General features: G+C 54.6%; 2 protein-coding genes and 1 long non-coding RNA gene across 3 annotated transcripts in view; 2 read left to right on the top strand and 1 right to left on the bottom strand.

Moving 5' to 3' along the window:
- Positions 1-14897, bottom strand: part of LOC145530003 (uncharacterized) — a 270063-nt gene that overhangs the window by 232078 nt on the left and 23088 nt on the right. The window contains exon 5 of the long non-coding RNA XR_014071399.1: positions 7262-7373. This is a non-coding gene — a long non-coding RNA (uncharacterized LOC145530003). The remainder of the gene's footprint in view (positions 1-7261; positions 7374-14897) is intronic.
- LOC145529838 (uncharacterized) lies at positions 348-7397 on the top strand. Its single transcript, XM_081550598.1, has 3 exons — positions 348-3590; positions 3990-4302; positions 4553-7397. Exons 1-3 carry the CDS (start codon positions 3354-3356, stop codon positions 5188-5190), a joined length of 1188 nt encoding a protein of 395 aa, XP_081406724.1. The 5' UTR covers positions 348-3353; the 3' UTR covers positions 5191-7397.
- Positions 8003-14873, top strand: LOC145529832 (uncharacterized). The gene is made up of 3 exons (XM_081550591.1): positions 8003-11245; positions 11645-11957; positions 12208-14873. The coding sequence occupies exons 1-3, from the start codon at positions 11009-11011 to the stop codon at positions 12843-12845; spliced, it is 1188 nt and encodes a 395-aa protein (XP_081406717.1). The 5' UTR covers positions 8003-11008; the 3' UTR covers positions 12846-14873.

Raw genomic sequence — 14897 nt, 5'->3', positions numbered from 1 at the left:
ACAAACCAATGAACAAAATTATCCAGTAAAGGCAAACCGTACTTTTTAATGAGGCCAATGTCACAGAAAAAAAAAAAAATCCTTCACAATGAACTGCTCAAGGAAGCTACTAAATAAGCTTTCAGAAAAGTTAAGACTTTTTTTTTTTTTTTTAATAGGGTGACGGAGAGCTATACCTTTCCCATCTATGTGAATTTAGGTTTAAATTAGATTTCCCTCGGCTATTATATAAGACAAAAAACCCCACATCACCCCCTTTCACTCCCCCCACCCCCAAAAAGTGTTTTAGTCTATTGAATTTTTGTGTCCTCAGTTGTGTCTGATTCACGGCAACTCACGAACTCTACACAGCCAGGCTCTTCCGTCCATGGAATTCAGGGCAATTTTTTTCTGTCACAGCAAATGCCCACCCTGGGTGATCCAAAGGCAAGGGCTCAGAGGCTCCTGAGAGACTAACTCCTTTCAGCTGAGCACAGAGCTGGCTCCTCACTGGGATGCCTGTGGCCTGGGGCTCCCAGAGGGGAGAGCAGCACTCACCCCACCGTGTGGTCACTGCTGGAAGTGCAGGCTGCTCCTCACTCCCCCTTGACAGTGTCCCTGAGGGCAGAACAGTGTGAATCTACTCAAGGTGGAAACGCAAACTCCGATGCAACCAAACTTCCCACAAGGTCTCCAAAACCACTCAGGAACAGGGAATTGGAAACTGCAGGGCATGACATGAATGGAGATGGAGACTTGACACCTTACACCGAGTTCACTTCCAGTTATCCCTAGACAAAGTTTCCATGAAAACTTGTCACAAATCTAGAAGAACAATGAGCAGAAACCGGACACGTGCTTTGAGTCTTCACACACAAAACAAAAAGGCAGCCCACAAAACAACCCAGAGAATACAGTGGACTTTGCAAAATCAAAGATATCTACTGTGGGAAAGACCTCATTACAAAAGCAAAAGACAGGTCATACATCGCGAGACGAATGAGTGGAAACACAAAGCTTCTCAAGGATGTGTCTCCAAACAGTCAAAGAACACCAACACGACAAGCCTGTGAAAACTAGGGAAAGGTCTGAAGGGACACCAGACTGAGGAAGACACACACAGAGTATCCCGGATGATGTCCAGCACTGAGGGCCTGAAGAAACAACAGTCTAGTTGCACTCCCTCAGGCCTGTGTGACCCTGGATGAGGCCTCTGTTTCCCGGTGGCTCTGAGAGATGGACAGGGAGGAAGGGGAAGAGAAATCACTTGCATTTCTAATACTCACAGCAAAGTCTTCCAATGAGAAGGGAATTATCACCCCCACTGACAATGCCATTCACTGAAGTGATACCCACGAGTCCATCTAACCCAGAAGGGAAGGAAGGACCTGTTCTCACAAAACGGCGAGAGACGGAAGAAGGAAGATCAAGCCCACACCAACCACTGGAAAGAGAAGCTGTGCTCAGGGCTTGAAAGAATTCCTATTGGGAAAATGATGTCACAGCCCCACAAGGCAATCCACAGCTTCGATGCTATTCCTCCCAAAATGCCAATGCATTTTCGCACCGAACAAAGAATTGCAAAAGGGGTACGGAAACAGAAAAGAGCCTAAATTGTCAATACAATCCGACGAAAAAGCCCCGATACGGACATCCAAGGTTGTGTGAAAGGAAATTAGACGACCAAACTAGGATCCTCAGGAGAGTATCGGAGAAGGCGATGGCGACCCACTCCAGTACTCTTGCCTGGAAAACGCCCTGGACGGAGGAGCCTGGTAGGCTGCAGGCCATGGGGTCGCGCAGAGTCAGACACGACTGAAATGACTTAGGCGCAGCGGCAGCAGCAGGACAGTATGCTATTGGGAATACAACAACACACACAGATCCAGATCGATGGAATAAAGTTGAGGGTCCAGAAACAAACCCCGGCATCCATGGTCAACTCATCTCTGACACAAAAGGGGAGAATATCCAAATGGGAACAAGAAAGCCTCTTCAATAAATGTCCATGGGAAAACCAGACAGCTACATCTGAAGAACGCTATTGGTTTTGATCTCACACCACCTCAATATCGGGGAAAAACCTCACCCTAAAGACTGATGTCATGAGACAGCTAGAAAGAAGCGTAGGTCAAAGGCTCCTTAACATCAGAGTCTCCTTGCCATTTGCTGGGCGGAGGTAGAAATGGGTCTCTTCAAGTAAGGGAAAGAGGAAAACGAAGTACGCCAATGGGTTTCCATCCAATGGAACCTCTTCACAACAGAGAAGCTAAGCATTCAGAAATGCAAAAGATGGGAAACGGAACATGAGAGACTCCTTGCAAGTGGTGTATCTGAGAAGGGGTTCATATGGAAAGAGACGAAGAATGCACAGCACTCAGATTCCAAGAAACACCACCACCACCCTTGACCCTTCCCCCATGACCAACTCCGACCTAAAGCCTTTCTCTCCCTCTAACCTATCCCTAAAACATAACCCTCATCTAATCATATACATGTGCATTCCTAGCATCCATCCATCCACACACGAGAGAGAAAGAGGAAGACACAGACTGAATCGAGAAGGGAAAAGAGAGGGACACAGACAGAGAGAGACACGGAACCAAAGAGAGGAAAGGAGTCGACGGTCCAGACTTTTCATCAATCTGTCTCGAAGGTAGAAGCAATGACAGCGCCCATCCACCCCAGAAGGGGGAAAAGGACGGAAGGTTTGGAGAGGAAAAGACAAGAACGCAGGGAGCCATTAGAAGCTCAGCCACCCGCAGAAGCCGAGCTGGGACACTTGAACAGAATCTCAATGGAAACAGAGGACCAGAAAGTTGGCTACTCTTTTCTATAAGAGAGGGAGACCTTCGAGTCTTCCTTTCGCGCCTCCAACTTGGATGCGGGGTCTCAAAACACTCAGGAGGGGGAGTGCCTTTTCCTGGGTACCACGGCGCATCCAGGCCTCGTTCTGCCCCATTCTGTGCTGTGTCAGCCCTGGATGGAGTCTTTCTTTCTGAAGTCTCAGCGCACAAGCTCCACGTGATATCGGCCCCAGGTGGAAAGGCATGGAGCTGCTCGTAGGCCGACAGACCTAGGAAGCAGATGGGAGAGTGACCCCCACTCTCCAGATGGAGAGACTGGGGAAACCCTGAGGGGCATACGCTTGTCCAGGGCCACACCACTTATGAGAAGAAGGAGCCTGGTCTGAGAGCAGCGGGGTCCTCGGAGCTCAGGCCCTGGCTGCACCCAGGCCTCCCCAGGGCTGTGGGCTGGGCTGTGTGGCTGTCACTGTGCCTGCACATGGCCTAAGGGGGGTGGTCGAGCAGTCAGAAACCCAGAGATTCCCTTGGGAAGTTTTGGGGAAGGGACCTCAGCACGAACCCCAGGAAATGATGTCACCTGCCGGCAACAGAACCCAACAGAACCCGCAACCCGTGTATCCAGGCCTCCAGAGCGGAGAGGAGCCCCCAGCCAGATCACTTGCTGCCAGGATGTTCTGCTGTTTGCCCCTGCCCAGAGGCCGGGGCCTCAGGAGAGCTCACAGGCAGTGTGCGTGGGCACCCTGTCGACGTTGGCTCAGGGCACCCCCGAGAGGCCTCTGGCCCTTTGCCCGGAGAAACAGAAAGGTAACACGGGGAGCCCCAGGCCGGGCCAGCCCACCTCTCCCATGCCACCCGGAAACACCGGGTCCTTTGCCTGTGTGTGTGGATGCGGGTTTCTCGGGGTGTGTCTCCCTCAAGGAAGCCCAGGCGGATGTGGGGTCAGAAGCCTGCGGGCAAGTTGTGTCCACACCCCAGGGGAGAGCAGGCTGGCTGGGATGGGGAGAGTGCGGGCAGCGCCGGCCGCCCAGGCTGGCCTCACACCCTCAGGTGGGTCTCTTTCCTCCCGGGTGGGGATCTGAGCAGACACACGTCTCTGACCCTTCTGGGAAGAGAAGTTCGAGCAGGCAGAAGCAGCGGCTCCACTGGCCAGGCCCAGCTCGGAAAAGTCCCAGCATGGCTGGCTGACGGTCACTGTCGTTGCAGAGCTTCCCACGTGATGAGGCCGAGGACGGGGACACCCCGTCCACCTCCCGGAGGGAGGGGTCGGAGCACCACCCCCCCGCCCCTGAGGCCCAGTGCAGGCTCCAGGTGAGCGTGCCCACGGAGGCATCAGCCCCACCGGGGGCGAAGCGGAGGCGGGGAAGGCCTGCTGCCGAGACACCACACAGGATACACCCGGCGGCCCAGTCTGAGGCTGCCACGGAGCTCAGCACACCCGGCTCCGACCCAGAGTCCCGAGAACCCCAGCCTCTGAGGCAGCAGGAGGACCTGGAGCCCAGCACGCCAGAGCACAGAGGTGAGGACGCTGGGGCTGGTGCACGGGAGTGTGTGGGGAGGGGGTGCTGAGCTACACAGGGACGAGTCCCCGAAAGATGCTGCTGGGCCTGCAGCAAGCGCTGGCCTCACACCCCCACCCCCTTCTTGCACACTTCAGTCCCAAAAGACATCCGACCCTGGGTATTCTTTGGGAATCTCTTGGAAGCTTTCTGTCCCGGGATACGCACATGCCAAGGCTGGCCTGTGGGCAAACTTTGCTTCTCCCCCAGCTCTAGCACTGGCCTCCAACTGGAACCAGGCTCCACTTCCCAGACCTGTCCCTACAGAGGTGGTGGCTCCAGGTGCAGGACCCAGGGATCCACCGAGGGCAGATGGAGAACCGAGACTTGCCCTCGCAGAGACACCAGGCCAGCTGGGTTCTGGCCAGCACACCGGGCAGATCGGATCTCCGTGCCTGCAGGACCCCCAGCCCCAGGCACTGATGTCCCACCCCCTCAGCCAGAACCTCCACCTCCACGTGCACCTGTACCTGCTCGGGCTTTGGCAGGAGAACCCGAGGCAGAGGAGGAGTCACCGCCTCGGCAGGGAGAGCCTGCCCTGGCTCCCGCGCAACACCCAGACGCCGACGATGACTCACCCACCCCTGCAGGAAGAACGAGCCCCCGCTCTGGACAGAGACCCAGAGCCCTTGCCGGAAACACCACGTCCAGGGGAGCGGTCGGCTCTGCCGCCTCCATCCCTGTCGGCTCACCGTGGACGCTGTCAACTCGGTCTGCCCCCAGGGGACATGGAGTTCCTTTCCCCTGAACTGCTTTGCATTTGGTTTGTTTCCACCTTTCTGGTGATGTTTTATTTTTTGTATGGTTTCCTGTATTTTTGTTGGTTAAGTTGGGAACTTGTTGGTTAAGTTAGTAAACTTTTTCATCATTGTTGCAATTTGGGAACACTGTTGTGTAACTCTGGTGATACTGTGTTACCATCACCACTTTGTGGTTTCAGACCCGTTTGATCTTTATGCCCCACCCCCCAACAAAGCCTGGATTCAAGGCAAGCACGCCCTGTTCATCCCTCCCCCCGATCCTGAACACAATTTCATCTTTTCTTTCTGCATTCCTTCCTATATTCTTGGTGTCCCCAATCAATGACTCTCAGTGAAATGACTGAAGGAGTTTCTTTCGGACTCTCCACCTACTGTAAGACTCCATTGGAGAGTTCTCATTTTTATGTCATTTGAACTAGCCTTTGATAGCTGACAGGACGGTGTACGTCCTTTCAAGATATCATGTGCCAAACGAAGCCCTTTTGGCAAATGCCATCATTATCTCCAGGCAGGCATTGCTGTTTGAAGGGTGACATCTCAGCCAGAAGGCAGAGGCTGAGCTCCTCTTGTTGCACCAGCTCCCAAAAGAAGCCAAGAAAGGGAGCTGGAACAACAAACCACCCCAACGCCCAGGAAAGCGTTCTTCACGACAGAAGGCTAGAAAATGACCCAACAACCTTGTGGCCCAGAACCCCTCTAGAAAAATCACTGTTCCATAAAAAAGAGAAACACGTGGGAAGTTCCAAGGAGAGGCAATGCCCATGGCCAGTGTACTTTAGAGACGGCCTGACCGCTCCGGGGAAGACACGCACCGACGGAACCCCTTGGGAAACAGCAGTGAGAGTCCTCACCGTTGTAAGGGTTTCCTCTGGGGACAACCTGCCCTGGGCACCACATGAGGGAGCAGACCGGCTTCTCTTCCTCTGCTCCCACACCATTCACTCATGAAGGCAGCTCAGGTGTTCTCATGCCCTGCCTGCCTGCCTGCCTGCCTGCCTGGCTCATCCGTGAGCTGTGACCACCTCCAGGGCAGGACTCCACCTTCTCCTCTCTGTGTACCGTGAATCTGCACACAGTGGGCTTTCAGAACCTTAGGAGACTTGAGCCATTCCCACTCGAGCCAGAACCCTCCCCAGGAAGGAAAACGGCTGTGGGGTCATTTTGGCCCCAGCACTGGTTCCGAAAGCCTGGCGGCTCCTACAGCCTCTACGGTGTGAAGAGGGAGGTCCCTTTTGACAGAGCTTTCCGGCTGTCAGATCTAAGCTGTTGTTTCACTGTCAGCTGTGTCTCTTCCGTTGCAGCCAGGTGGGCCACGCTGCTCCAAAGGGGCTCACAAGCTGAGTGGCAAGGGAGGTATTGAGAGGACAGGGATGGCTACAACGTGCTGCAAACTGAGTGAGGGTCCCCACAATCCTCAGCAAAGGTCTGTGGTGTGCAAGTGGGGAGTAGAGGGCCCCCAAGTTCCAAAGGAAGGGAGGTACTCGGGAGCTAAAGCCCTTGGCTGCTGTGGTAGCAGCTGCAGATGGCAGCTCGTCCACAGTGCACTTCGAATGAGGTCATATGAGCGGGACTCTGGAAATGGCTCCGAAATCAAGAGAAAGGGGTCAGGGTATGTGGGAATCCGGCGGGGGTGGGGGGTGGATGAAGGAAGGTGTCCTTCCTCTCTCCAGTGCAATTTGGTTTGGTGAGTCTCAAAGCTACCAGATGGCACTTCCCAAGTCAGGCCCCCGCAGGAATCAGGGTGGGCTGCGTGCCTCGGCGCCTGCTACAGGGACAAGCCACACCAGTGGCCTCCCTGAGCTCAAATGGCCGGATCTGGGGGTTCTGTCTGGGTGCACACCTCCTTGCTCTGGCCAAGTTCCCCCCTTCTCTGAGCACCAGCTTCATCCTCTCGAATGAGGACATCGATTGCTACCTTGGCACGTTACTCTCTTCATCCTGTGAAGACTCATTAGGCTTATCCTACAATTACTAGCTGGCCCAAAGAGATATCTCCTGAATCCAGATTAAACTGGAGTCTCCCAGGCTCATCTGGCATGTCTTCCCTGAAGTCTGCCAAAACCCACACCCTTGCATTTCCAGGGACTCCCCTTAGCCAGCTGGGCAGAAAACCCAGCATGGTTCAAACAAGCTGACAGACAAGCGGGAGAGGACTCACGGGCAGACGGCCTCCCTCAGGTCTCGGGTGGAGCTCTGGGACCACAGCAGCAGCGGGCCATCCCAGCCCCTGGGCTCAGCAGCGCCCTCATTCTCAGGCCGGCGGCTCTGCCCTGAGGGGAGCAGGAAGGTCACCAACTGCCGCAGGCGGACCTCAAGCCCCTCCCACTGCTGGAGCCTGACCTCCCCCGGCCCCACCCCTTCCCCTACCCCAGCAGAACGAGAGCTCGTCTTCCCCTGGCTTCCAACGTGAGGCCCGGCCCCGGGCCCCGATTGGGCACTGCCCCAGTCCGGAGCCAATCACAGTGGCCAGGGAGGTGGAACGCACCGATTGGCCAGGGCCAGGTCATGTGACCATACTCCCCAGGAAACTCAAATATTACCAAGATTTCCTAACAAACCAATGAACAAAATTATCCAGTAAAGGCAAACCGTACTTTTTAATGAGGCCAATGTCACAGAAAAAAAAAAAAATCCTTCACAATGAACTGCTCAAGGAAGCTACTAAATAAGCTTTCAGAAAAGTTAAGACTTTTTTTTTTTTTTTTAATAGGGTGACGGAGAGCTATACCTTTCCCATCTATGTGAATTTAGGTTTAAATTAGATTTCCCTCGGCTATTATATAAGACAAAAAACCCCACATCACCCCCTTTCACTCCCCCCACCCCCAAAAAGTGTTTTAGTCTATTGAATTTTTGTGTCCTCAGTTGTGTCTGATTCACGGCAACTCACGAACTCTACACAGCCAGGCTCTTCCGTCCATGGAATTCAGGGCAATTTTTTTCTGTCACAGCAAATGCCCACCCTGGGTGATCCAAAGGCAAGGGCTCAGAGGCTCCTGAGAGACTAACTCCTTTCAGCTGAGCACAGAGCTGGCTCCTCACTGGGATGCCTGTGGCCTGGGGCTCCCAGAGGGGAGAGCAGCACTCACCCCACCGTGTGGTCACTGCTGGAAGTGCAGGCTGCTCCTCACTCCCCCTTGACAGTGTCCCTGAGGGCAGAACAGTGTGAATCTACTCAAGGTGGAAACGCAAACTCCGATGCAACCAAACTTCCCACAAGGTCTCCAAAACCACTCAGGAACAGGGAATTGGAAACTGCAGGGCATGACATGAATGGAGATGGAGACTTGACACCTTACACCGAGTTCACTTCCAGTTATCCCTAGACAAAGTTTCCATGAAAACTTGTCACAAATCTAGAAGAACAATGAGCAGAAACCGGACACGTGCTTTGAGTCTTCACACACAAAACAAAAAGGCAGCCCACAAAACAACCCAGAGAATACAGTGGACTTTGCAAAATCAAAGATATCTACTGTGGGAAAGACCTCATTACAAAAGCAAAAGACAGGTCATACATCGCGAGACGAATGAGTGGAAACACAAAGCTTCTCAAGGATGTGTCTCCAAACAGTCAAAGAACACCAACACGACAAGCCTGTGAAAACTAGGGAAAGGTCTGAAGGGACACCAGACTGAGGAAGACACACACAGAGTATCCCGGATGATGTCCAGCACTGAGGGCCTGAAGAAACAACAGTCTAGTTGCACTCCCTCAGGCCTGTGTGACCCTGGATGAGGCCTCTGTTTCCCGGTGGCTCTGAGAGATGGACAGGGAGGAAGGGGAAGAGAAATCACTTGCATTTCTAATACTCACAGCAAAGTCTTCCAATGAGAAGGGAATTATCACCCCCACTGACAATGCCATTCACTGAAGTGATACCCACGAGTCCATCTAACCCAGAAGGGAAGGAAGGACCTGTTCTCACAAAACGGCGAGAGACGGAAGAAGGAAGATCAAGCCCACACCAACCACTGGAAAGAGAAGCTGTGCTCAGGGCTTGAAAGAATTCCTATTGGGAAAATGATGTCACAGCCCCACAAGGCAATCCACAGCTTCGATGCTATTCCTCCCAAAATGCCAATGCATTTTCGCACCGAACAAAGAATTGCAAAAGGGGTACGGAAACAGAAAAGAGCCTAAATTGTCAATACAATCCGACGAAAAAGCCCCGATACGGACATCCAAGGTTGTGTGAAAGGAAATTAGACGACCAAACTAGGATCCTCAGGAGAGTATCGGAGAAGGCGATGGCGACCCACTCCAGTACTCTTGCCTGGAAAACGCCCTGGACGGAGGAGCCTGGTAGGCTGCAGGCCATGGGGTCGCGCAGAGTCAGACACGACTGAAATGACTTAGGCGCAGCGGCAGCAGCAGGACAGTATGCTATTGGGAATACAACAACACACACAGATCCAGATCGATGGAATAAAGTTGAGGGTCCAGAAACAAACCCCGGCATCCATGGTCAACTCATCTCTGACACAAAAGGGGAGAATATCCAAATGGGAACAAGAAAGCCTCTTCAATAAATGTCCATGGGAAAACCAGACAGCTACATCTGAAGAACGCTATTGGTTTTGATCTCACACCACCTCAATATCGGGGAAAAACCTCACCCTAAAGACTGATGTCATGAGACAGCTAGAAAGAAGCGTAGGTCAAAGGCTCCTTAACATCAGAGTCTCCTTGCCATTTGCTGGGCGGAGGTAGAAATGGGTCTCTTCAAGTAAGGGAAAGAGGAAAACGAAGTACGCCAATGGGTTTCCATCCAATGGAACCTCTTCACAACAGAGAAGCTAAGCATTCAGAAATGCAAAAGATGGGAAACGGAACATGAGAGACTCCTTGCAAGTGGTGTATCTGAGAAGGGGTTCATATGGAAAGAGACGAAGAATGCACAGCACTCAGATTCCAAGAAACACCACCACCACCCTTGACCCTTCCCCCATGACCAACTCCGACCTAAAGCCTTTCTCTCCCTCTAACCTATCCCTAAAACATAACCCTCATCTAATCATATACATGTGCATTCCTAGCATCCATCCATCCACACACGAGAGAGAAAGAGGAAGACACAGACTGAATCGAGAAGGGAAAAGAGAGGGACACAGACAGAGAGAGACACGGAACCAAAGAGAGGAAAGGAGTCGACGGTCCAGACTTTTCATCAATCTGTCTCGAAGGTAGAAGCAATGACAGCGCCCATCCACCCCAGAAGGGGGAAAAGGACGGAAGGTTTGGAGAGGAAAAGACAAGAACGCAGGGAGCCATTAGAAGCTCAGCCACCCGCAGAAGCCGAGCTGGGACACTTGAACAGAATCTCAATGGAAACAGAGGACCAGAAAGTTGGCTACTCTTTTCTATAAGAGAGGGAGACCTTCGAGTCTTCCTTTCGCGCCTCCAACTTGGATGCGGGGTCTCAAAACACTCAGGAGGGGGAGTGCCTTTTCCTGGGTACCACGGCGCATCCAGGCCTCGTTCTGCCCCATTCTGTGCTGTGTCAGCCCTGGATGGAGTCTTTCTTTCTGAAGTCTCAGCGCACAAGCTCCACGTGATATCGGCCCCAGGTGGAAAGGCATGGAGCTGCTCGTAGGCCGACAGACCTAGGAAGCAGATGGGAGAGTGACCCCCACTCTCCAGATGGAGAGACTGGGGAAACCCTGAGGGGCATACGCTTGTCCAGGGCCACACCACTTATGAGAAGAAGGAGCCTGGTCTGAGAGCAGCGGGGTCCTCGGAGCTCAGGCCCTGGCTGCACCCAGGCCTCCCCAGGGCTGTGGGCTGGGCTGTGTGGCTGTCACTGTGCCTGCACATGGCCTAAGGGGGGTGGTCGAGCAGTCAGAAACCCAGAGATTCCCTTGGGAAGTTTTGGGGAAGGGACCTCAGCACGAACCCCAGGAAATGATGTCACCTGCCGGCAACAGAACCCAACAGAACCCGCAACCCGTGTATCCAGGCCTCCAGAGCGGAGAGGAGCCCCCAGCCAGATCACTTGCTGCCAGGATGTTCTGCTGTTTGCCCCTGCCCAGAGGCCGGGGCCTCAGGAGAGCTCACAGGCAGTGTGCGTGGGCACCCTGTCGACGTTGGCTCAGGGCACCCCCGAGAGGCCTCTGGCCCTTTGCCCGGAGAAACAGAAAGGTAACACGGGGAGCCCCAGGCCGGGCCAGCCCACCTCTCCCATGCCACCCGGAAACACCGGGTCCTTTGCCTGTGTGTGTGGATGCGGGTTTCTCGGGGTGTGTCTCCCTCAAGGAAGCCCAGGCGGATGTGGGGTCAGAAGCCTGCGGGCAAGTTGTGTCCACACCCCAGGGGAGAGCAGGCTGGCTGGGATGGGGAGAGTGCGGGCAGCGCCGGCCGCCCAGGCTGGCCTCACACCCTCAGGTGGGTCTCTTTCCTCCCGGGTGGGGATCTGAGCAGACACACGTCTCTGACCCTTCTGGGAAGAGAAGTTCGAGCAGGCAGAAGCAGCGGCTCCACTGGCCAGGCCCAGCTCGGAAAAGTCCCAGCATGGCTGGCTGACGGTCACTGTCGTTGCAGAGCTTCCCACGTGATGAGGCCGAGGACGGGGACACCCCGTCCACCTCCCGGAGGGAGGGGTCGGAGCACCACCCCCCCGCCCCTGAGGCCCAGTGCAGGCTCCAGGTGAGCGTGCCCACGGAGGCATCAGCCCCACCGGGGGCGAAGCGGAGGCGGGGAAGGCCTGCTGCCGAGACACCACACAGGATACACCCGGCGGCCCAGTCTGAGGCTGCCACGGAGCTCAGCACACCCGGCTCCGACCCAGAGTCCCGAGAACCCCAGCCTCTGAGGCAGCAGGAGGACCTGGAGCCCAGCACGCCAGAGCACAGAGGTGAGGACGCTGGGGCTGGTGCACGGGAGTGTGTGGGGAGGGGGTGCTGAGCTACACAGGGACGAGTCCCCGAAAGATGCTGCTGGGCCTGCAGCAAGCGCTGGCCTCACACCCCCACCCCCTTCTTGCACACTTCAGTCCCAAAAGACATCCGACCCTGGGTATTCTTTGGGAATCTCTTGGAAGCTTTCTGTCCCGGGATACGCACATGCCAAGGCTGGCCTGTGGGCAAACTTTGCTTCTCCCCCAGCTCTAGCACTGGCCTCCAACTGGAACCAGGCTCCACTTCCCAGACCTGTCCCTACAGAGGTGGTGGCTCCAGGTGCAGGACCCAGGGATCCACCGAGGGCAGATGGAGAACCGAGACTTGCCCTCGCAGAGACACCAGGCCAGCTGGGTTCTGGCCAGCACACCGGGCAGATCGGATCTCCGTGCCTGCAGGACCCCCAGCCCCAGGCACTGATGTCCCACCCCCTCAGCCAGAACCTCCACCTCCACGTGCACCTGTACCTGCTCGGGCTTTGGCAGGAGAACCCGAGGCAGAGGAGGAGTCACCGCCTCGGCAGGGAGAGCCTGCCCTGGCTCCCGCGCAACACCCAGACGCCGACGATGACTCACCCACCCCTGCAGGAAGAACGAGCCCCCGCTCTGGACAGAGACCCAGAGCCCTTGCCGGAAACACCACGTCCAGGGGAGCGGTCGGCTCTGCCGCCTCCATCCCTGTCGGCTCACCGTGGACGCTGTCAACTCGGTCTGCCCCCAGGGGACATGGAGTTCCTTTCCCCTGAACTGCTTTGCATTTGGTTTGTTTCCACCTTTCTGGTGATGTTTTATTTTTTGTATGGTTTCCTGTATTTTTGTTGGTTAAGTTGGGAACTTGTTGGTTAAGTTAGTAAACTTTTTCATCATTGTTGCAATTTGGGAACACTGTTGTGTAACTCTGGTGATACTGTGTTACCATCACCACTTTGTGGTTTCAGACCCGTTTGATCTTTATGCCCCACCCCCCAACAAAGCCTGGATTCAAGGCAAGCACGCCCTGTTCATCCCTCCCCCCGATCCTGAACACAATTTCATCTTTTCTTTCTGCATTCCTTCCTATATTCTTGGTGTCCCCAATCAATGACTCTCAGTGAAATGACTGAAGGAGTTTCTTTCGGACTCTCCACCTACTGTAAGACTCCATTGGAGAGTTCTCATTTTTATGTCATTTGAACTAGCCTTTGATAGCTGACAGGACGGTGTACGTCCTTTCAAGATATCATGTGCCAAACGAAGCCCTTTTGGCAAATGCCATCATTATCTCCAGGCAGGCATTGCTGTTTGAAGGGTGACATCTCAGCCAGAAGGCAGAGGCTGAGCTCCTCTTGTTGCACCAGCTCCCAAAAGAAGCCAAGAAAGGGAGCTGGAACAACAAACCACCCCAACGCCCAGGAAAGCGTTCTTCACGACAGAAGGCTAGAAAATGACCCAACAACCTTGTGGCCCAGAACCCCTCTAGAAAAATCACTGTTCCATAAAAAAGAGAAACACGTGGGAAGTTCCAAGGAGAGGCAATGCCCATGGCCAGTGTACTTTAGAGACGGCCTGACCGCTCCGGGGAAGACACGCACCGACGGAACCCCTTGGGAAACAGCAGTGAGAGTCCTCACCGTTGTAAGGGTTTCCTCTGGGGACAACCTGCCCTGGGCACCACATGAGGGAGCAGACCGGCTTCTCTTCCTCTGCTCCCACACCATTCACTCATGAAGGCAGCTCAGGTGTTCTCATGCCCTGCCTGCCTGCCTGCCTGCCTGCCTGGCTCATCCGTGAGCTGTGACCACCTCCAGGGCAGGACTCCACCTTCTCCTCTCTGTGTACCGTGAATCTGCACACAGTGGGCTTTCAGAACCTTAGGAGACTTGAGCCATTCCCACTCGAGCCAGAACCCTCCCCAGGAAGGAAAACGGCTGTGGGGTCATTTTGGCCCCAGCACTGGTTCCGAAAGCCTGGCGGCTCCTACAGCCTCTACGGTGTGAAGAGGGAGGTCCCTTTTGACAGAGCTTTCCGGCTGTCAGATCTAAGCTGTTGTTTCACTGTCAGCTGTGTCTCTTCCGTTGCAGCCAGGTGGGCCACGCTGCTCCAAAGGGGCTCACAAGCTGAGTGGCAAGGGAGGTATTGAGAGGACAGGGATGGCTACAACGTGCTGCAAACTGAGTGAGGGTCCCCACAATCCTCAGCAAAGGTCTGTGGTGTGCAAGTGGGGAGTAGAGGGCCCCCAAGTTCCAAAGGAAGGGAGGTACTCGGGAGCTAAAGCCCTTGGCTGCTGTGGTAGCAGCTGCAGATGGCAGCTCGTCCACAGTGCACTTCGAATGAGGTCATATGAGCGGGACTCTGGAAATGGCTCCGAAATCAAGAGAAAGGGGTCAGGGTATGTGGGAATCCGGCGGGGGTGGGGGGTGGATGAAGGAAGGTGTCCTTCCTCTCTCCAGTGCAATTTGGTTTGGTGAGTCTCAAAGCTACCAGATGGCACTTCCCAAGTCAGGCCCCCGCAGGAATCAGGGTGGGCTGCGTGCCTCGGCGCCTGCTACAGGGACAAGCCACACCAGTGGCCTCCCTGAGCTCAAATGGCCGGATCTGGGGGTTCTGTCTGGGTGCACACCTCCTTGCTCTGGCCAAGTTCCCCCCTTCTCTGAGCACCAGCTTCATCCTCTCGAATGAGGACATCGATTGCTACCTTGGCACGTTACTCTCTTCATCCTGTGAAGACTCATTAGGCTTATCCTACAATTACTAGCTGGCCCAAAGAGATATCTCCTGAATCCAGATTAAACTGGAGTCTCCCAGGCTCATCTGGCATGTCTTCCCTGAAGTCTGCCAAAACCCACACCCTTGCATTTCCAGGGACTCCCCTTAGCCAGCTGGGCAGAAAACCCAGCATGGTTCAAACAAGCTGACAGA

The sequence above is a fragment of the Giraffa tippelskirchi genome, chromosome 12, assembly GCF_054371585.1.
Source record: "Giraffa tippelskirchi isolate mGirTip1 chromosome 12, T2T-mGirTip1v1.2.pri, whole genome shotgun sequence".
NCBI lineage: Eukaryota > Metazoa > Chordata > Mammalia > Artiodactyla > Giraffidae > Giraffa > Giraffa tippelskirchi.
Note: the sequence above shows the minus strand (reverse complement) of the source record. Positions and strands in the feature narration are given on the sequence as shown.